Source organism: Dermacentor andersoni, chromosome 1 (assembly GCF_023375885.2).
Source record: "Dermacentor andersoni chromosome 1, qqDerAnde1_hic_scaffold, whole genome shotgun sequence".
Taxonomy (NCBI): Eukaryota; Metazoa; Arthropoda; class Arachnida; order Ixodida; family Ixodidae; genus Dermacentor; species Dermacentor andersoni.
The window spans coordinates 388,604,063-388,625,281 of NC_092814.1; the positions used below are offsets into that span (position 1 = coordinate 388,604,063).

Sequence of the window (21,219 nt, forward strand, 5' to 3'; positions counted from 1 at the left end):
CCTGGAAGGCATTTGCGGTGATTCATAGTACATCCATACAATGTTTTCTGGATAAATCTGGATATCTAATGGACGTTCTGAATGTGCAAGGTGTACCATATTATGCACATCTAATGGATGTATCTGGCTATCGGGACACTGCCGCCGCAATGCACGCGCAGTCACCGAGCGGCATTAAAAATAAAATGGAATAAAGAAGAGAAATAAAGTCATCTGTTCCTAAGGCACAAATACATGCCATATCCAATTATAAGCACCATTTGAGCGGTCTGATCGTAAACAGCAGCAGTACGAACGATCCCGCCGAGCAGAATCGCCAGCAGTTTCCAACGGCGCGCCCTTGACGCGGCCCAATCCACTTCGATGGCAGCGCCGTCACAGTATTTTTCGTCGTCGCGCGCCTCACTGTGAAGCATGCGCCGCCCCAGCCAACTCGTCCTACTCAACTGCATTCTAGTACACTCTAGCTGTGCGTTTTGTTTCGCGTACATGATGCAAACAACCCTTGTGACAAAGATTTGCTTGTTTTGTTCGAAAACTGCGCCTGCAGTGCTCTATGGCCACCGTAGAGGTTCAGCGACCACGCGTACTTATTATTCGTCTCACTAAATTTACGCCACCGTCGTAGCGTAAGCAGCCGGTAGTGGAGAAACTACATGTGATTGGTTGTCTTTTGCGGACGGCAGCTGTCTCGGATGTTCCGACTTCTCCGTTGTGGTTGAACGGTTGAACCGTAGTGTCGTTGACGTACAGTACTACGTTGTTAGCCGATTTCCTGCCAGTCGGTAGTGAAATCGACAGAAGACCAAATGAGGCTTTTTTTAAACCACGACCTCCTACTCCTGCTTTGAACCATACCCAGAAACGTCGCATCACTGTAGTCTATCGCTGGTTCTTTATTCTATGGTCTGCCACCAGGCCTTTAACAGCGTGGTAGCAGCCACTGCCCGTTTCTGTGGTAATAACTGCGGTTAACTGCGGTTGAAGACGGACGCCACCGGCAGCATGAGTGCCGTCCAGCAGCAGCGGTGGCAGTGACCGAGGTTGCGACGCGTCAACAGGCTGGAGGTCGTCATGTCAGGTAAGAGAAATGCTCGGCTGTTTGCAGGCCACTCACATGGTGTGTTGCAGCCGTTTTTACCGCGACGCCTTCGGCGCAGGCAGCGGCGAAGTGTCCGAATATGTGGAGCCGAGGCGGCAGGTCCACATGCCCGACGATATGGCACGCTGGACCAAGAGCGAGGTACGAGGCTTTCTCTTGTTGACGTTGTTCCTCTGCACAGGTGGCTCTCCTTCGTCGTCGTTTAGTAGTTAACATCTCGTATGGAAAAGGCCGTTGCGAGCGTTTGCGAGTACTTCGTCAGCCGTGTCTCGGATGGAACACCCCTCGTGGCAAATGCTTGTGCCTGTCGAAACAGTATTTAAAAGCTCCTGACGCGGCGTAATTATTGAAGGCGTTTCTGTGTGTATGTATTTTTATGCCCTCAGCGATCATGCTGTTTCTCATTTCTCGCGCGCTTTGTCAGATTTCGCAGCCCTTAACACTCTGCAATTGTGGTAGTATTGATCCTCCTTGTGGGGCAAAGAATTCGTGAGATGACGTGTGTTAGCGCATGGCCTTCATGCGGCGTTTAGCAGCTTCCGTTTCACGCTTAAGTGCTTGCGTAGCATGAGGGCACTGTGCGCACACTTGTATTGAAAAAACGATATTGGCACAAAGTAGGATAAGAAAAAATGCCATATGCTACACCAACTGTTAGTCTGGTGCATACAGGAAAACCGGGCGTGTTAAACTACCCCAGGTTGTCATAATTAATTTACTACGGCGTCTCTCATAGCTCCTCATACTCTTGCTTTGTAACGTGAAACCCCATCAATCAATCAGTCGTAGAGAAGTCATTACTTTTTTGCAACAGGCCCAGCAGATTGGCTGCTTTGTGGGATAGTTGTGCTCGAAACATTATAGAGCAGGCTATAGATCAGTGCAGTTGCTTTATTTGTTGTATACCTATTAGGGGGTGGGGGGGCAATTGCTTTATGTACAAAAAGAGTGAACATCTCTGCCAATTTTTTTTTTGCATGTTGGTAAGCATGAGCACCGGGGACTGGTCAGATGTCATTGCGGCGGGTTCAGCTTCCTACAAGGTCTGCTGACACCAGCCGCTTGGGCTACAGTGAAAACGAGATCATTTTCTGAACAACAAACGCACACCTGTTTAATGCCTTGCTTCAACTCTGTGCTTTTTCGAACCTCATAAGCAAAGCATTGCCTGATCCGCAGCAATGTTCAAGTACATACGACCATCGTTGGATCTGGAGCATGTGTCTGCCTAGATGCCAGACGTGCACTCCAGACTGACATGCACAGTTTACTATCTCGACATGCTTGCATTCAAATAAACGCTGACTAGAGGATATTGGGAATGTACATTTTCTGAAAGATGCGATTCCCCTGCTCGCTAGGCTGTGTGATCTGGTGCTGCTATTGGTACGTGGAAAGCTTGTGTGTCTGGTGCCCATAGCACATGTGCCGTCAATACGTGCTGGACTTCAGAAATGGACTTCACACCTAACCATACATACACATTTGCTAAATTCCTGCACATGCAGGCGCTCTGCAATACAGTGTTCATATTAAGATTTCAAATGGCACAAACAAAGAAGGACAAAGGACAGAATGCACTAGCACTGACTCTTCTATAGAAAAAGGACAGGCATAAAAAGGAAAAGTGAAACAAGATTAAGCGTCTGGTCTTGCTTACGAAAATCGGCACTAGTGTTTTCTGTCCTTACCTGCTCTAGCAGCTATGGCATTGCACTGCTAAGCACAAGGTTGTGGGTTCACTTATCTGCCGCGGCGGCCAAATCTCGATGAGGGAAGAATGCAGAAACACCCTTGTACTTGAATTTAGGTGCACATTTAAGAAACCCCAGCTGGTCAAAATTAATCCAGAATCCCTCGCTACAGCATGCTTCATAATCATGTTGTAGTTCTGGCACGTGAAATCCCAGAATTTATTTAATTTTGATTTTTAATTGGATTCCATCCTTGAACTTCATTTTGAGTGTGCTGTTTTGAGTCCTTTAAAATGGACCTTGAACACTAAGGAGAAAAATAGTGAGCTATGTTAGTGAATTACCATGCTGTTATGGCCAAAAAGACGCAAAATATAAAACTGCTGGCAATGCTGCATTGAAGTTCCCAAACCAGATGATGCTTTCCGCTACAGTCTGTGCCATTCTTATCATAACGTCACTCTGACCACTGGCGAAGCACGAGAAGGAATAGCATTGGAGAAGGCATTGCTACAAAATCGCGGCCTGGCTCACAATCAGGTAGATTTCGATGGCGTCTGCTTTGGCTGCGTAAATGGAGTAAATATTGAATTCTAAAAGACTGAACATAGTAAATTTCTACAACTTTTGTTGAGCTACAACGACCCAAATATACTAAATCTGTGATGTCACAGTGACGTACCGGTGCTGAGGTTTTGGTCGCAAGTTCACGAAATGGGACTTTGACCTTTATTTGCTCTTGTAATGATCAACTGAATATCTCAAAATTGACAAAAATAGTTTTGGAAGAATATGTTATCAATCTAAACCGATTTAACATTTCTCTTTAATGTCCATTTAACCAACTCCACCACCTGGCCATCTCGCTGCAGTGCATTGCCTACTGAGTACTGTGAGGCTTGGAAGGGAGAGCTTTCCTGCATATAAACTCACCTGCAATATGGCCAGGTAAACTCAATGACAAAAGACGTGCATTGCGAAACAGGCTTGTCGGTAGCACTGGAAAAGCTGTGTGGTCAGCGCTGTAGTTTAATTGGTGAGTTGCAAACACATCCGGGGCTTCACTTCTTTAGCAGTGACCTCGGTGGAGCAAATCAAGCTCAACAACATTCAGAAAGTGTGCATTTACTCCTGCAGTGTTGTGGAAATTCAGTGCTCTAAATTTCAGTTAGAACCAGTTTCATTTTTTGTCAAAGGCACCAGTTTGTGGCCCATTGCTAAACTGTCTCGAGTTGGGCATCACCTGCCGTGGTTGCTCAGTGGCTTTGGTGTTGGGCTGCTGAGCACGAGGTCGCAGGATCGAATACCGGCCACGGCGGCCGCATTTCGATGGGGGCGAAATGCGAAAACACCCGTGTACGTAGATTTAGGTGCACATTAAAGAACCCCAGGTGGTCAAAATTTCCGGAGTCCTCCATTACGGCGTGCCTCATAATCAGAAAGGGGTTTTGGCATATAAACCCCATAATGTTTTTTTTACTTGAGCCTCACCAGTGGCCCTCGTGGTTCGCCTCCATTGATTGAAGGTCAGGGCACAGCATTGTACCTGTGGTGGAGGGGATACCAAAACGAAACCACCTCTGCTTTTTGCACGAAGCAGTGTTTTGAAGAAGCCCCTGTGCGCATGGCGAATTTATGGCACTTTCGACTGGTTGCTCCAGTTTTGATTGTGATGGAGATTGGAACCAAGGAAAGTGTGCCCGATCTCACTGTTGAGCAGCTCTCCAGAAGCCGGAAGTGAAAACACGTCAGCTGTTGTGAACAAAGATAGCAGGCACGTGTAACTACTGGTGCACAAGCTGTCATGCGACTCACCTGCCATGGTTGCTTAGTGGCTATGGTGTTGAGCTGCTGAGCATGAGGTCGTGGGATCAAATCTCAGCCACAGTGGTCGCATTTCAATGGGGGCGAAATGCAAAAACATCTGTGTTCCACCACAGGAACAATATGCCTCTACTCCAGCAATGCCCAATACACAGGTGCCGAGTTTGTGCCACGACTCACAGATACCCTTAATCAAGGGCGGTGAACATTGTGTGCATGCTAAAGAACACCAAGTGGTCCAAATTATTCCAGAGTCCCTCACTACGGCATGCCTCATAATCAGATCGGGGTTTTGGCACATTAAGCCCCATAATTGTAATTTAATTTGTCCCGTGACTCGGGCAGATATCAGTTGCACGCCCAGCTTAGAGCGCCCCTGATCAAACATTGTCAACTTGACCAAGTGCTGCTCAGTGGCTGTCGCACTGCTGAGCACACTCTCATTGGTAAGTGTGCTTGCCAAACTCTCAACTTTTGTTCATCAAAGTATGGCAATTGTCAGAATTAGAGAGGCCAAGGGAAATCCAGGAAACATTGGGGAAAAAGAAGCCATCCTTTTTTTCTCTATTTCTTTTCTTTTTCAGCACAGGGAAAGTGGCAAAAAAAAGAGTAAAATTTCCATACGCAGTAATAAATGCCAGTCTCTGCTGTGCTGCATACGATTCTAGATACGATAAGAAGACGGTAGCACAGTTTTCAAGTGTGTTCATTGTATGCTTTTTGAAAATGTAGCATAGCATTCAAACATAGTGGAATACAGGAGGCACTCTGGGTTTTGGTCCAGAACTGACATCTGGGACTCCCCGAAACACGTGGGCAGCCGTCAACGTGGTGGCGCGAGGCCTTTGCGCTAACCAGCCGCTGACTTCTAGGTTGTTGCAGATACCTTCATCTGCCAGTTCTCACTTAAACTGGTTTTTGTTTGGAAATGTTGTGACAAGCTTTGCAACGGGCTCACAAGTAATTGTGTTTTGGAGACTCATCTACATACAATCAAATTTAAATGTGGAAGCAGCCACGATCGATTCTGATGTGTGTCCAGCGAGTGGCTGGTACACTTAGTGACCTTTTTCTCGGTTATCATATTAGCAATATATTGCAGATGAAAACAAGGTGTTCCTTTTATTGTCTTCTTTCTCTGCGTAATAATTATATTTTTTGCTGGAATTTCAGTCTTTCTCAATTTTCTGAAAAAGAAAAAAGGAAAGAAGAAGCGGTTCTTTTCCACTTGCTCAATATTTACAGAAATTTTTTCATCCCTATTCTGAATACAGCAAAACGTGTAGTTTGGTATTTTTGCGCAATTTCAACTGCATTTGTCTCAGTTGCAGGGGCTGCCGCTATTGCTGCTTTGCCCTGCATGCATTGCTATTTGCAGCTAACTGCTCAGGTGCACGTGGTGTTCCTGTCCATGCAGTTTCTGTGAACGTCATTTAAGGTGTATTATTCATAATGAAAATTTAACAATAATTTCAAGTGCTATTGTAGCTGTCACTGCCATCGATTCCCAATTACAGTTCCATGTAACATGTGTCTACCAAAGGGGCACTCTGTCAAGTGCACTTGCTCATTGTGACCAGTCTGGCATAAATTGGGTTAGTTTATGCCAGTCTCGGCAGTTCTCTAATGCAAAGGGATCGGTGTGGAAAGTTGTCTTCAGAGGCAAAACTTCCTTAATTTCACAGCACAGTACCAAGGGTGGCCTATGATCTGTGATTAGGTTCAAGTGTGATACAACGTGTTGTTAGCTGCTGGCAGGCAGAAAAGAACCGTAGTGTGAGCCACTGTGATGGGACCTCGTGTTGTATTACCTTGAATTGGGGAACAGTCGAAAGACAAGGACACAGAAGAGGCACAAAACAACCACATGTAGCGCTGCCTCTACGTTTTGCGCCTATTCTGTGTTCTTGGCTTTCACACTGCGCCCTAATTCAAAACGTTTAACCAGTTAGCTGACATGTTCACTTTATATTACCTATGAACGCTTTCAGTACATTTCCCCGTTTCTGACCCCCCATGTCACTGGTGTACCCGTACGTTATCCACACTCTCTCCTTGGATCCCAAGAGTGCAAAAGCAAACCGCTGTGTTTATTTTATAATATCAGAGGAAAAAAACCTGACACTGGGGGTGCATCACCTCCGAAAGAACCTGGCACTGAAAGGTTTGAAACATAATTGCAAAGAAATATCAACAATGTGGCTACGTGCTGAATTATACAAGATTATTATAACTAGCATGAAAACGGAGACATTGACTAGTGTACAAAAGTTTAAGTATGGATTTGAAGGCGTGCTAAGCATGCAGCAGCCTTATACTCCATTGCACCGGTTCTTTGCAGCACTGCTGAAGGTACAAGGTATACACAGGTAATATCATTGCCAAGCAGAATGTAGTTCCTGCTGTAATTTTCTGATCATTGGCCGGATTAGAGAGTTCTACTTGGTATATGATATGTTAGTGATGTGTGACATGTTAGGACCTTTGCACATGCATATCTTATACTGTGAATTACTGTGGTGGTTACCGGCAATTGCAGCAGCATTCACCCTAACCGTGATTACGGGGCAGCGTCCATACACTGCAGAGCGCCCTCTTCGATTCGAATATACACCTGTTGCTGGCTCTTCACCCTGACAGCAAGAAATAAGTGGTAAAGCCATCATCGCTTAGCCTCATCTCATGCTGAGGGCAAAGCATTAGGGTTGTGCTGTCGCAATTGTTGCGGTTGGCTGTTTGTTATTGCGCTGCTAAGACTGCAAAGGCTTCGAGCCGTAAAAGTGGTTTGATTTCTGATTAGCAGATGGTGCCAGATCCTTAGCACTGGCGTTACGTTGAGAATGCAGAGTGCTATGAAGGCCTAATTGTTCCCTGAGTCATTGATTTACTACTATGCTCTGTTGTGGTAACTGATGATGGTGGCGAGTGAAGGCCAAATAGACGCCTAGCAGACGATCTGGCACAGGTGAACATTTATAAGGGTGTTTGTACTACTGGCTAAAGAGGCAGCAAGGAAGTGCTGAGAAAGCGTATAGATGAGGCAAAGCCCCACTGGCGCATTCGTGTAAACACAGTTTATGGTCGCAACGCTGGAGCATTTGTTATGCCAATCCACCAACCAGGGAGCATGTCTTGGCAGGATGGCAAGCAGACAATGTGGTGCGGATTAACACATCTGGAAGGCACTCGGCCTTTCTATTGGATAACAGGCCTACAGCTTCCACTGTGCTGCAAAGAACTTGTGAGTTTAAGTATAGTATGAAATGGTAAGTCACCAGCAATCACTTGTGCATTGGTTCAACAAAATTAAAACATTGTCCAGTGTACGAAATGCTCCGCTCCTGTGTCTGCAATGGTTGCCCGTCGTCTACTTTGTGCATGCCCCGAGACAAAGACAAGTGTACACCCGTAAGCAAAAGCATACAGACCACAGGGTCGCCAAAAAAAAAAACAATTTCTTTGTAATTAACATGCATAAACTGAAATTGACGAGCACACTGGAAACTACACAATGCCAAGTTTGGACTGCAGTCCTCAATTCCAAGTTGCATTCACAGACAGGGAAAAAATAGCTTTATCGTGCAATCCCTGGTCCAAACACTTTTGCTCACGGGTGTACTTAAAGGTGTGAAATTGAGCAGTGATCAAGCTGAAGACTATGACAGATGGATTGTGGACAACACATTTTATAAGTCGCCATTGCAGTGTCTCTATGAAATGGGCCTGCATGCTTATATTTAGTTTCATACTGACATTATGCTGCCTGGCAACCCAAGCGAAAAAAGGTAATTCCACAATTTTCGCAAATTGACCTGGGGCAGTATTCTGTAAGTGTCCACCTAGTGGGCATGTCCATTTTGTCCGCTGGTGAAATTCTGATTGGCTGCGCTGGGGTTTGGCATCAGGAGGGAGACAGGTGCCCCGAGCCAATCAGCACTTCAGCAGCAGACGAAATGGACATGTCCACTAGGTAGACACTTGCAGGATACACCCCCCTGTTGCTGCTACAATAGTTTCTGCTACAGTTGTATCACCTATCGGTTTTCCTCTTCGCTACGTTGTTTATTGTTCCCCTTGCAGCACCTGTGTTCTCCAGGAACAATTTCATTTCTTCTTGTTAAAAGCGCTAATTCTTACCTTTTGTCTTGTATACCACTTTTCTTCATACATTTTCCTTCTCAAGCTTTCGCATGCCCTATACTAGTCAGCAATGCAAACACACGCTGCACTTAAAGTGTTCGTTCTTCCATCTGTATTGTGCTGTAACCCAAGAATGTGCTGCCAATGCATACACATGTGAATTATCACCCTCATCTGCAATATCCTTAGTTTGTATGGCCTGACACTTGCATTCTAATGTTCTAGTCACATTCCAGTCGCCGTTTCGGCCGAAAGGCGAAGCATCGATTGTGACATCAAATTAATAGAAAGCTATATGAAGTAAGGATACTAGTTTTATCGGCCATGTAAAGGTGCTGCGCACTCACAAGCAAACATGAACACATCTCACTCGATGACCGCGGAAACTCGCTGTCAGAATGCCGGAGTGAGGAAGCGCAGCAGCAGCAGCGAGCGAATTGACCTTCGTGCTTCCACCAGTGAAGGTACCACTGCCCCCAAATGCACTGACAGGCGAACCCTGCTACATCCTGCTACATTTCAGCAAAATATGAATGCCGCACTGTTTGACACATTCTGTGAGGGAGCTCTGGTGCTCATTTTCCTTATAATTCAAATAAGGTTCCGTGTAAACTTGGCATTTTGCTCTGGGTGCAAAACAACTTTGGACAACAACAAAGCAATTACGGCCATCTTCTGTGAATATGGCTTAAAGCAGGAGGCTGTGTTAGCATAACGGCTTGCTCTGCGACATCATTTCAGCTCGAGTCCAGCAATTTATTTTGATATTTTAGAACAGCTTTGAAATAAATTGGAAGTATAAAACTTGCAGCCTGCTTGCATAACACAGACAAATATTATTAGAGAAGTCATATTGGCAAACTGAACAACCACATTTTTAAGAAATCCAGGCATATCCAGGAAAATATTTTAGCAGAGTTAATGAAAACTGGCTTTAAAGGTTAAAGGCACTGTTTCTCCATTTTTTTCAGTTTGACCCGCCTGATAATTCAATTTTTTTCGGTCCCGTTGGGGTCGAATTAACAGAAGTCGATTTTAGTGTGACCAGTCCTACTTCATATGAGATGACTTAAGCTCGGTGTTCTTGCTGAGTAATTCTTAAATTTATTCAGTCACTTGTTGCAGGATTTGGAGCTACATAAAGAAATTGTAGCTTTAGTAGAAGTTCCTGCTTCAGACGGCAAGTATAAGTTGGTTAAACTGAACCTATTTCATTTCCGTGATCTGTTGGGGTTTTTATTGCGACAGAAATTATATGGATACTCCAGGCACATTTCTGCCATCGTCGTCGTTGTGAAGTTCCATGTAAAGTTCAAGGGCGATAACATTGTCGCTGTGCGCCATATGCTGTATGTGCAAAGGAAGGCATGTGAGGGTTAGTGCACGATGGCAGCTCGATCTTGCAAGCGCAAGGAATGAAAGTGGGGAGGCAGTGCGCTGTTTTCTGTCACACGCAAGGTACCAAGGGGGGGTCTACTCAGGCAGTTGCTGTGTATGGCACGGCTGCGTGGGTCCCATCCCCATCTTGAAAGCGATTTGCGGTGGGGACGATTTGCGGTGGGCTGCTGATAGCTTCATGTGCGCTGTGTTTTTGCCGTTTAGTTCGCGTTGAAGCGTGAGGCAGCCAGTGATGCCATTTTGGAGCAGCCAAAAATGCATTTCGGAGCAGTAAATTGGGATTTTGGGGCAGGAATAATGAAATCGATTGCAAAATTTATATATCATGAAGTCCTCTAAAGTTCAAGTACCAGTAATATTGATAAGTCCAGGGCGATAACATTGTAGCCGCACGCCATATGCTGTATGTGCAAAGGAAGGCATGGTCAGTGGGCATGGTCGAGTAGCAGCAATGCAGTCAACCAGTTGCTTCTAGTCCAGTTGCTGACAGTAATGGCTTCGCACACTTACCGCCAAGAAGCTTGAGCTTACGGTGGTCTCCTACCTTCAATAGCTGTTCCCACCAGGAGTGGTGCAACGACGTCCTCCCCTTGGTGCCCAGTCCACGGGAGCATGTTGTTCAAGGCGGACCGCCAACGTTTCTGTAGTCTTCTTCGGCTTCGGATACAGATCAAGCTCGGTAGTCTACGTTGGGTAGAGCCTGCCTGCAGTAGTGCCTCCAATCTTCGGATTCTCATCGACAACGTCGTCATTTAGCCGCAACTTTATAAGCAGCTGTCATCGCCTGGGCAATTTCAGTGGGCATAGTCGAGCAGCAGCAATGCAGTCAACTAAAAACACGTTTTTTCTTCTAATCCGGGTTGGTAAATGTCATTCCTGTTACTCTAAAAAATCTAATAACCTGTGTCTGCTGCTTGTACCATGCCCACGTGTTCTTTACTTATGTATTTGTGAGTGTTTTCACATTGTCAAACTGTTGCTTATGAGTGGAGACATTGAATCTAATCCGGGTTCGAATGTTCTTCCTGAAGAGCTGGCTAAAGTTGTCAAAGCAATTAATGCACATGTTGATGCACGCCATAACGAATTAAAACAAGTCCTTGATGAGGTGAAGTCAAGTCAAGTGATGTTGGAAAAAACTGTCTCAGATATAAACTGAAGATTGGTTGCTGTAGAAGCTCGCGTTAATTCTTTAGATAAAACGCCGCCAAGTGATCTGCAACAAACTATATGTGATGCTGTTCGAGAGGTGAATGCTGGACTGTCTTCACGTCTCAATGATCTTGAAGATAGATCACTACGAGAGAACTTTATATTTTTCGGAATAACTGACGCTGCAGCCGAAACTTGGTCGCAGTCTGAAGATCCGCTCAATTATCTCAACTCTAGGTGCCCAGCTACCGCCTGATGGCACTTCATGTGCACGCAGACTTGGTTCATACGTTCTGATGTTTGGAGTTGGGCATGAAATAGATGGTAGCTGGCCCATGTCATCATCCAACTTATCCACGCTGAGGACGTTGTCGAAGGGAGAGACTTGTTCTCATCGAGAACGAGGAATATGGGTTTATTTACAGTATTTACATGAGGACATTACAGTTCATCAGTCTAACATGACTGAAAGAGGAATGCACCCTGAGGAGCCGCCAATGGCTCCTTAAATGCACTCTGTCCTCCCTAGATCCCTAGGTGAGGGAAAACGGCCGTTCGACCAAACGGAGCGTCCAATGTCATTGTAGCCGACCCGCCTTTTAAGGGGGAGGGTTTACGCACTCACTTCCGCACAGGTTTCACTGACCACACCGAGGTGAGAGGGTTCTCATAGACACGGGTCCTGCCCCGAGCAGGTGCCTCTTCATCCCAGTGTTGACCCTGCAGACACTGGCCGCCACGCCTGTCCATGACTTCTAAGCCCCATGAGACGGCCGCAAGACATCTCTCAGGATTTCCACCGCTTCTAACAAGCTGTGACAGCGACGGCGAATCCACTAACAATACTTCGTCCGCCGACCGTGTTTAGTCATAGCAGCGCCGAGCGGGTGTTGACGCGGCACATCGTCGTCCCTAGAATACGAGTCGCCGCAGCAGGAGGGGAAGGGTTCCACGGTCGCTTCTCGGAAGCTCGCCACGTCTGCAGCTGCAGCTGGCTGGGAAAATTTTGTAGGTTGGTACCCTTGCAGGCCGTTTGTAACAACGTGCATAACAAGTGCCGTCCCATACTTGTAAAGCTTTATACCTTTAAGATTAAGGAAAGAATTATGGTAGAGAAAGCCAAATTAAAAGGTACTGGGGTCAGGTTTAGTGAAGATTTTTGCAAAGAAACGAGGAACACACGCAAGAAACTTCACGAGTACGGAAAGTCGACTGGCCAACAATACGCAGTCTTTTACGACAAACTATTTATTAACAAAAAATGCTTCGTCTACTGCAGTGAGACTGACAGAATATATGAACTTAACCATGGTTTTGTGTCTTCACCCTCTCCCTCAGTTTCCGATAATATGAACAGTGTTCCACCCACTTCCTAGCAATCTGTTTCTGTATTTTTTACAAATATTAGAAGCATATCAAACGTGATGAGTTATCCTCCTTGATTGACGACTGTTCCGCAGACATCATAGTACTAACTGAAACCTGGTTGTCGAGTAAAGTTCGCGATACTGAAATTTTACACTGAGAACAACTACAAATTTTACTGGTCTAATCGAATAACAGGGGCAGGTGGGAGTGTTCTCATAGTAATATCAGATAAATTTCACTCTAACATAATTCGTACACCTTCGCCACTTGAACTGGTATGCGCATGCATTCGCTTTGGATATCAAGATGTTACTTTGTGTGCTTGCTACCGTCCGCCTCACTGCTCCCCGAACTTCTGCAAGAACTTGCATGACTGTTCTATGCAGTATCTATTTGATACCCAAACTCGCAGATATTTTTAATGGACGATTTTAACTTTCCAGAGATTACTTAGAGCAAATCGGATGGATCAGTTGCCTGTCATACAGCGGAAAGCAAACTTTTTATAAATGTATGTAATGATTTTAATTTAAGCCAAGCAGTCTTTGAATCCATGCGCATCACATCATCTTCTTGTAATACACTGGACTTGGTTTTCACAACAAATCCTGTCATTTCATCGATTTATTGCTTACCTGGCCTTAGTGACCATCGCATTGTACACTTGTGCTTTTCAGGCACAGCGTCCTCTGCGTGCATCTAAAGTTATAAAAGATTATGTCAATGCTGATTTTGTTTCTATATGTTCGGAATTAGAAGTTTTTACTGAACAATACATGGAATGCGCTTCAGGTCGCTCTGTGCAAGAGAATTGGGTATTGTTCAGAAATAAGATTAACTCATTAATAGGTTGCTATGTTCCGCTGCGAACTGTTGGAGTGGCGTTCCGCTCTCCATGGTTTACGTCATCACTTCTTCACTTACGTAATAAAAAGAAGCGATTGTACCACAGCGTTATATCTTCTGATACCACGGAGAGATTGGTGGCTTATCACAGCGCAATGTTACATTACAAACAAGCATATGCAATTGCTAAACATGCTGTTTTTAGTGATACACTTCCTTCTCTTTTACAGTCTAACCCTTGTAAGTTCTGGAGCATTGTTAATGGTCCGAAAAATAAAAACATTGAACTTTGTAATGAACTTGATTCAGCGATTGCAAGTGACAGGTGCTGTGAAGCCTTGCAGGACATTTTTATAAACTCATTTTCTACAGCCAACTCCTATGATTTACCAGTTCTAGCTGATCATGGACTTTCTTGTATGAAACCTATCATTACTGATCAATTAGGGCTTTTTAATCTCATACTTAAAGTGAAAACATGAGCACCTGGCATGGATGGAATCGCTCCTCAATTCCTGAAGCAGACTGCCATTTAGTGCTTCGTCATTTTTTCACAGCTTTTCTCACAGTCATTGCAACATGCTTCAACGCCCAGCGATTGGAAGGCGGGAAAGGTGATTCCTGTGCACAAACCAGGTGACACATCTAGTCCTTCTAATTGCAGACCCATCACTTTGACTAGTATCCCATGTAAGCTTCTCGAACATGTTATCTATTCTAATCTAATTGCATTTCTCGGACAAAATAACTTCTTTCACAACAGTCAGCTATTAGGAAACACTACTCATGCGAAACTCAACTACTTCTCATTACTAACGATCTATTTTCGGCATCTGACAATGGTTCTATTATCGACTGTATTTTCCTTGATTTCCAAAAAGCCTTCGACACCGTTTCCCACCGTTTGCTTTTACTAAAACTAAGTATGCTAAATGTTGACTTGAATTTATTGCAGTGGATTAAATGCTTCTTATCTAACAGAACCCACCATGTAACTGCTGACGGCCATAACTGTTCTGTCACATCCAGTGTACCCCAGGGCTCCGTCCTCGGGCCCCTGTTGTTTTTAATTTACATTAACGACCTCCCCCACCTGCATTAAACCAACAGTCAGGCTATTTGCCGATGATTGTGTCCTCTACCACGTAATATCTAACCCTTATGATTCTTCTCGACTTCAATCTGATCTTGACAGCATTACTTCTTGGTGTTCACTCTACTTCATAAAATTGAATGTCAACAAATGCAGAATGAGGATTTCCCAAAGAACTGCTGACTGTACTATCCCTCTTTATTTTATTACTAATTTTCAGTTGCAATCTGCCAATACTTATAAATACCTAGGTGTCCACATAGATAACAATTTATCATAGAATACTCGTATTAACTGCGTCACTAACAATGCGAATCGCACTCTTTCTTTTTTTGCGACGTAACTTTGCTTTGGCTCCTGTTTCCTTAAAGCTGCTTTATAAAACATTAATCAGATCGAAACTCGAGTTCACTTCTTCAATCTGGGACCCTCACTCCTCTACGCTTGTAAACACGCTAGAAGCCATCCAAAATTGTTCAGCTCGGTTCATTGTTGCTAATTATTCTCACACCACCAGTATTACTTCAATAAAGACTTCTCTGGACCTTCCTAACCTTAATATCAGAAGGAAGCAGGCCCGCCTATGTCTCTTTCGTAAAAACTTCCTTACTTATCCGGAACTGAAACGCACATTGTTCTCGCCACCTTGTTACCTTTCATCCCGCGTCGACCATAACTTCAAAGTTCAAGTGCCGTTCTGCCAGACCAACATGTACTTGCATTCCTATGTGCCAAGGAGATCATAAATGGAATCGCCTCCCTGCCTCCATCACCAGCAACCCTGAGCATGCAACATTCAAGACTACCATTTTGAGCATGTATAACCACTCCTCTCTAATGCCGAAATGGCATTGAGAGTATTTAAATGAATAAACTCTAATGCCAGCTATGCAAATATTTGCTTGCATAGGTCGCTTATGTCCTTTGGCAGGCACGTTTTTTTTGTGAACAAATAGAGCTGGCAAACAATGTTCTTTTTCTTTGACGAATTAAAGTATGCGTTTTAATTCAAAGCTTGAGTCATTGATTCCAAGGCAACTTCAGTTTGTTTGATTCTTCAAGAACGCTTCTATTACGAAATATTAATCAAATTTGACACTCAGTAAGATAATTTCACATTCATAGGTTGGAGTCTATACACAGGCCCCCTTCCTGAAACCTATGTAGCTTATTGCGAGCGAATGTCACCCAGAGAGAGCTGAATAGTGCAGTTGCTACAGTTTTGCCAGGCTTCTACGGTAGCGTGCTACATAATCGCCTACTTCACATAGTGGCTTCATCTTTGTGCCGAGACTTTCATCTCTGAATGTGAAAATTAGTGTACTGAGTGTAAAACTTCATGGTAAAGACAATCGCCGACCAAATAAAAAAAATTTTTCGCAATAGAAACGTTTGAATAATTGGGCAGTCCAACCACATAAACTTTAGTAGCAAAATAACTTTGTTGCTTTTTTCAATGCCAGCAGTATGAAAGATTTGCTGAATGCCCTAGTGGCGTGCTTCACTGATATACCATCTATTTAAAATACCACAATGCTCGTGCACGACCTTTTACTGTACAATGCTGTAAGATTAAGCTCTAATGCACGAGTTGAATTTGTAGCTTTCTGCCTGCATACGAGATTTTGCTGTTCCGTCCATTAAGCATAGAGAACAAACAAAGCCTTTGCAGTAGTTTCCGGCTTGTCAGCCACAGACCAAACCTCGGCTCCCAGCCGCCAGTCTAGCCTGTGATCTCGTGCCCTATCATCATGGTAGCTTACTGGTCTGAATGTATTGACAACCGCCTTGCTGCAACAGTCTGCTGGCAGCGAATTTTTCTCACAGCCGTACAATGCAGCTAGGCCTAACCAGCACCGCTTCTTCAGTATCCCACGGTGCAAGCTGCTGTTTTGTGTCAAGCCGACCAAAATCTTAGTAAAGGCTGTATGGCATTCCTAAAGCCGTAAAGTCTCCTCGTCAACGAAAATGCAGGATAGGGGCCCAATTGAATGGCAGAACTTTGTTCATGGATGCCATTTCTGTGACATTGTGCACGATATGTTTAAACAAACGAGCAAAACACCATACAGTGTCTGGAGCTTCGGTCATCCGATTTACAGTGGCCATAAGGATAGAAGCAGAGGTTCAGGCTCAGCACTATCGCAATCGCTCGCTACCATATGAAAATCGATGCTGTACTGTTGCTTAAAGGGCCCCTCACCAGGTCTGGCCATTTTGAGCTGACAAGCGCAGAGCATACAATGCTCGTAAACGATTGTGTTTTCAAAGACTTACATCGCTACACGCCGTGAAAAGGTCTGAAATTTCAATCCGAACGTCGTTTTCCCTTTCTCTCGCGGCGACCACACTCCAAGCCATACGGTGACTTAGTCGCGTCCCTACGCCTATGTAGTCGGGTCCGCAGTGGGACGTTGCACGTGGTGACATGTGACTTCGAGAATTATTCAAGGCAACATCTGTTATTTGTGTGTTCTGTTGCTTGAATTGATTGTAAGTTTAGACAAATAATAAAACGCATGAACAGAATGTCTGCATGTTTTTTTGTTTTATTTGCACCGAAGCAAGAGAGACGTACTTCAGCTTTGTCTGCTTGTTCCATGGTCATGCAGTCACATGCGTAGGTACCGAAACTGTACCATTTTCTACTGCGTTACAGCGCGTGATCATGCTCTGCGATCGGCTTGTTCCACTTCGGTATTCATGTAGCACCGAATTATACTGCTAGTCACGTGCCCTAGTGCGCTGCATGAAATTAGCCATCACTACAGTGCACGCGCAGTGCCATCTGCGGAAATGCGCAGCACGGGGGGGGGGGGGGGGGGGAAGAGAGAGGGCCTTGCTATGTAGTGGAGCTCGCCTTGTGGAATCATGGGTTCGTGGCACTGAAATATTTATATCTCCGCTATTAATGAGCCGATTTGAAAAATTTTTGCGGCAGAATGCTCCGTAGAGGACATGTAACAACTTCCAGCGTATAATCAAAATTTGCTATGGGGCCTGGTGACGGGCCCTTTAAGTAGCCCGCATGCAGTGGGGCAAAAAATATTGAAAACAGACCACTGAAGAAACAGAGGTGATATCCAAGTTTAACTGGAGAGCCTTGGCTCGGTTTGCCTTGCAGTTAACCCCTTGAGGGTCGATTTTTTTCGCCCTGTGTGACCACCCAGGGTCGATTTTTTTATTGCAGATTCCAATTCTTCTCTGGGACTTATTTCGAAAAAAATTTACCGCAATTTTTCTAGAGTGACCGTAAAGTGAGAAAGAAATATTTTGTGTTGGTATATATGTACTCTTCATTCATGAATAACAGCAATAAAAAAGGATATAAACTTGTAAGAACTAAAAATTTGATACACATTTATACACATAGTTCAAGGCCTTGAAAATGCGCACATGAGAATATTTTGCAAGACTCAAATGTTCCTGCTCTTACACTAATATCTAATATGTACATTCATAGCATAATCGAACTGCGTAGGTGTGCACACTCAAGAAAACTATGTGGTTGAGTGCCCGTCAAAAAAGCACAACGTGTGACAAACTTCCACTAATCTTCATCTTATTGCCAACCAGAGGCAATTAGTTTTCGCGAGTGTCAAAAAAAAAAAAGAAAAGCAACGGAAATGCATGTATGGCGGCATCCTTCCTATGCGCACCTCTGTGAGCACTAAACGAGCGAGAAAGAGGCGGTTGCCTTTTGAGCGATTAGTAACGAGATAACCATCAGTTTTGCAAGCGCAAGAAGCCGGAACTGCCCGCGGAACAAAACCCGAACCGCCACCCGCACGCGCGCCAATGCGCGAGCGGTAGTACATACACGTGCGGTAGCAAACTGGCTCTAAAGCAAACCATGTAACGAAAACTGAGAGATGGAGGTGCACAACAAAAATTCCCTGTATTCCCACATAGTGGCAGCACATGACAGAAAAGAAAAAGTTAGGAAATTGGCGTGCTTTTTGAACGTACAGATGGCACCGTAAATATACGGCATCAACCATTTTTAAACTTGTTCGCGGCGCCGTATATTTACGTCATTGACCCTCAAAGGGTTAATGCAGCTGCGGGTTCACGCCATGCCTCTTTCGATGGTGTGGAGAAACGGCTCTTGAGGACTTAGTTCTGTTGTTGAAAGCCCAAGCCACCCCTTAGGTGCAGGGCGGGGCAGACATGTCATATTTTCCTGAAATGTAGCAGGATGTAGCATGGTTCGCCTGTTAGCACAGTTTGACGCAGTAAGCGCAGTGGTACCTTCAGTGATGGAAGCACGAAGGTCAATTCGCTCGCTGCTGCTGCTGCGCTTCCTCACTCCGGAATTTTGACAGCGAGTTTCCGCGGTCATTGAGTGAGATGTGTGCATGTTTGCTTGCGAGTGCGCAGCACCTTTACATGGCCGATAAAACTAGTATCCTTACTTCATATAGCTTTCTATTAATTTGCTGTCACAATCGATGCTTCACCTTTCGGCCGAAACAGCGACTAGAATGTGACTAGAAGATTAGAATGCAAGTGTTAGGCCATACAAACTAAGGATATTGCAGATGAGGGGGATAATTCACATGTGTATGCATTGGCAGCACATTCTTGGGTTACAGCACAATACAGATGGAAGAACGAACACTTTAAGTGCAGCGTGTGTTTGCATTGCTGACTAGTATAGGGCATGCGAAAGCTTGAGAAGGAAAATGTATGAAGAAAAGTGGCATACAAGACAAAAGGTAAGAATTAGCGCTTTTAACAAGAAGAAATGAAATTGTTCCTGGAGAACACAGGTGTTGCAAGGGGAACAATAAACAACGTAGCCAAGAGGAAAACCGATAGGTGATACAACTGTAGCAGAAACTATTGTAGCAGCAACAGAGGGGTGTATCCTGCAAGTGTCTACCTAGTGGACATGTCCATTTCGTCTGCTGCTGAAGTGCTGATTGGCTCGGGGCACCTGTCTCCTCCTGATGCATACTCCAGCCCAGCGAGAGGGAGAAAAAAGATGCAATGCGACGCCCACCTTTCCCACAATCTCAAGCGTAGAAATGCAATAGCGTCTCTTCCTTTTGATAATCACTCTTTCGCTTGGAAATGCGCTGTGGAAGCAGCCTTGAAGCAGTGGACACTCCAGTTAGTGGAAGATAGCACTGACAAAGCGCAGAGCTGTGTCGCTTGAGACAAAGCTGCAAATTTTGCAAGACTCAAAGTAGTATGAGCTCATGCCGTCGATGATATGGGCTATTCTGAAAATCGGGAGTGCTGTGATCTTGAAGGTTGGAACCGGTGCCTAGGCCGATAAATGAAAAAGGCAGGCTTCGTGCGCCAGGGCGAAACCCTTCACGGGTGAAACCAACACTGTGGAAGCCGCTGACATTACTAAGCTCTGGGAGCACATCACTACTGATGATGAAACAGGTGGTGCTTTGATAAAGGAGTTTGACTGCAGATAGTGCTGCCTCATTTTGTGAAGAGATCTCTGACGGGCACAATCGTCGGGACAGGCGGTGGCATTGTGCAGCAGAGGTGACGGGAGCAGCAGCAGTGATGACGAGAGTGACAATGGCCTATCTGACACAGATGTTCACGCAAAGTGCACTATCGTCGATCGAGTTACTCATCGATTTCATGCACGTTATCTTATTGCCACCAGTGTTTGCGCTGCAGCTGGACATGATGCACACCTGCCGGAAGGCACCACCCGGGATTGAAACACGCAGAGGATCTTGTATTAATAAAGTGCCCACATGCACACACACCGTTGTAGTGAACCTGAAACTCCCACGAAAGCAAGTGCAGATTTCTGACTATTACAGCACGCCTAAAGCCTGTTTGACAGGATGCAATCGTACACTGCGTTTTTCGCAGCTATGATTTTCGCAAATGTGAACTTTGCATTGCAGTTTCTCATACACTGAGCACGGCAGCTGCAATTTTCACATTTGAGAGCATCTAGAGGAGAACTGAATTTTTCATGGTGTCAGTATGCTTCGGTGAAAGCAAAATAAAACAGCTTAAGAAACGGTTTTCATGAAAGTTTCTTGTGTTTGAGTGTATCACTTTATCAAAAAAAAATCAAGTAAGCAGGCCACAGTGATGTGTCTACGATCCATGTTGTGATTGCTTCCCCATCCTTGCCACATCGCATGCACAACAAGTCCAACGGCTCATTTGCTGCAACTGCGAGTTTGCAAGTACGAAAATGCAGGGAAATCTGTGCCATGTGAAATGGACTTAACGCTTGAAACATTGTTTAGAGGTATAAACATTTTCTTTCTCACAGCCTGATTTCTATGGCTCTTTTTAGCACAAGTGGCAAATTTGGTATGGGGGCTACAAAGGTATGTTTAGCCGCATTTTTTTTTTTTGTGGCAATCCAGATATAGTGATGGTCGGTTATAATGATATCATTTTTCGTTCTTGATATCGTGTGGGGATCGAGATGCCTTCCCTCACCTTGTCTCCCAGCTTGCGCTTAGTGCTTCGCTCGATCTCCGGGAACTGCCGCCATAACAGCAACCTGGTGGACACAGCTAGTGCGCTGGAGCTGATTTCTAGCGCGAGCAATTGTCACCAGGATGCACCCTGATTGGCCTCCCGAGTGGTGGCCCCTAGGCACC

General features: G+C 44.9%; 1 protein-coding gene across 2 annotated transcripts in view; it reads left to right on the forward strand.

The window, feature by feature from the left end:
- Positions 1-518: 518 nt before the first annotated feature.
- LOC126518747 (serine/threonine-protein phosphatase 2A activator-like) overlaps positions 519-21,219 on the forward strand; it is a 185,239-nt gene continuing 164,538 nt past the window's right edge. Inside the window, exons 1-2 of one of the 2 annotated variants that reach the window (XM_055064852.2) lie at positions 519-1,081; positions 1,161-1,243. In XM_055064852.2, coding sequence (XP_054920827.1) covers positions 1,075-1,081; positions 1,161-1,243 — 90 coding nt within the window. In that variant the 5' untranslated portion in view covers positions 519-1,074. The remainder of the gene's footprint in view (positions 1,082-1,160; positions 1,244-21,219) is intronic. The other variant, XM_050168520.3, reaches the window with a different exon arrangement.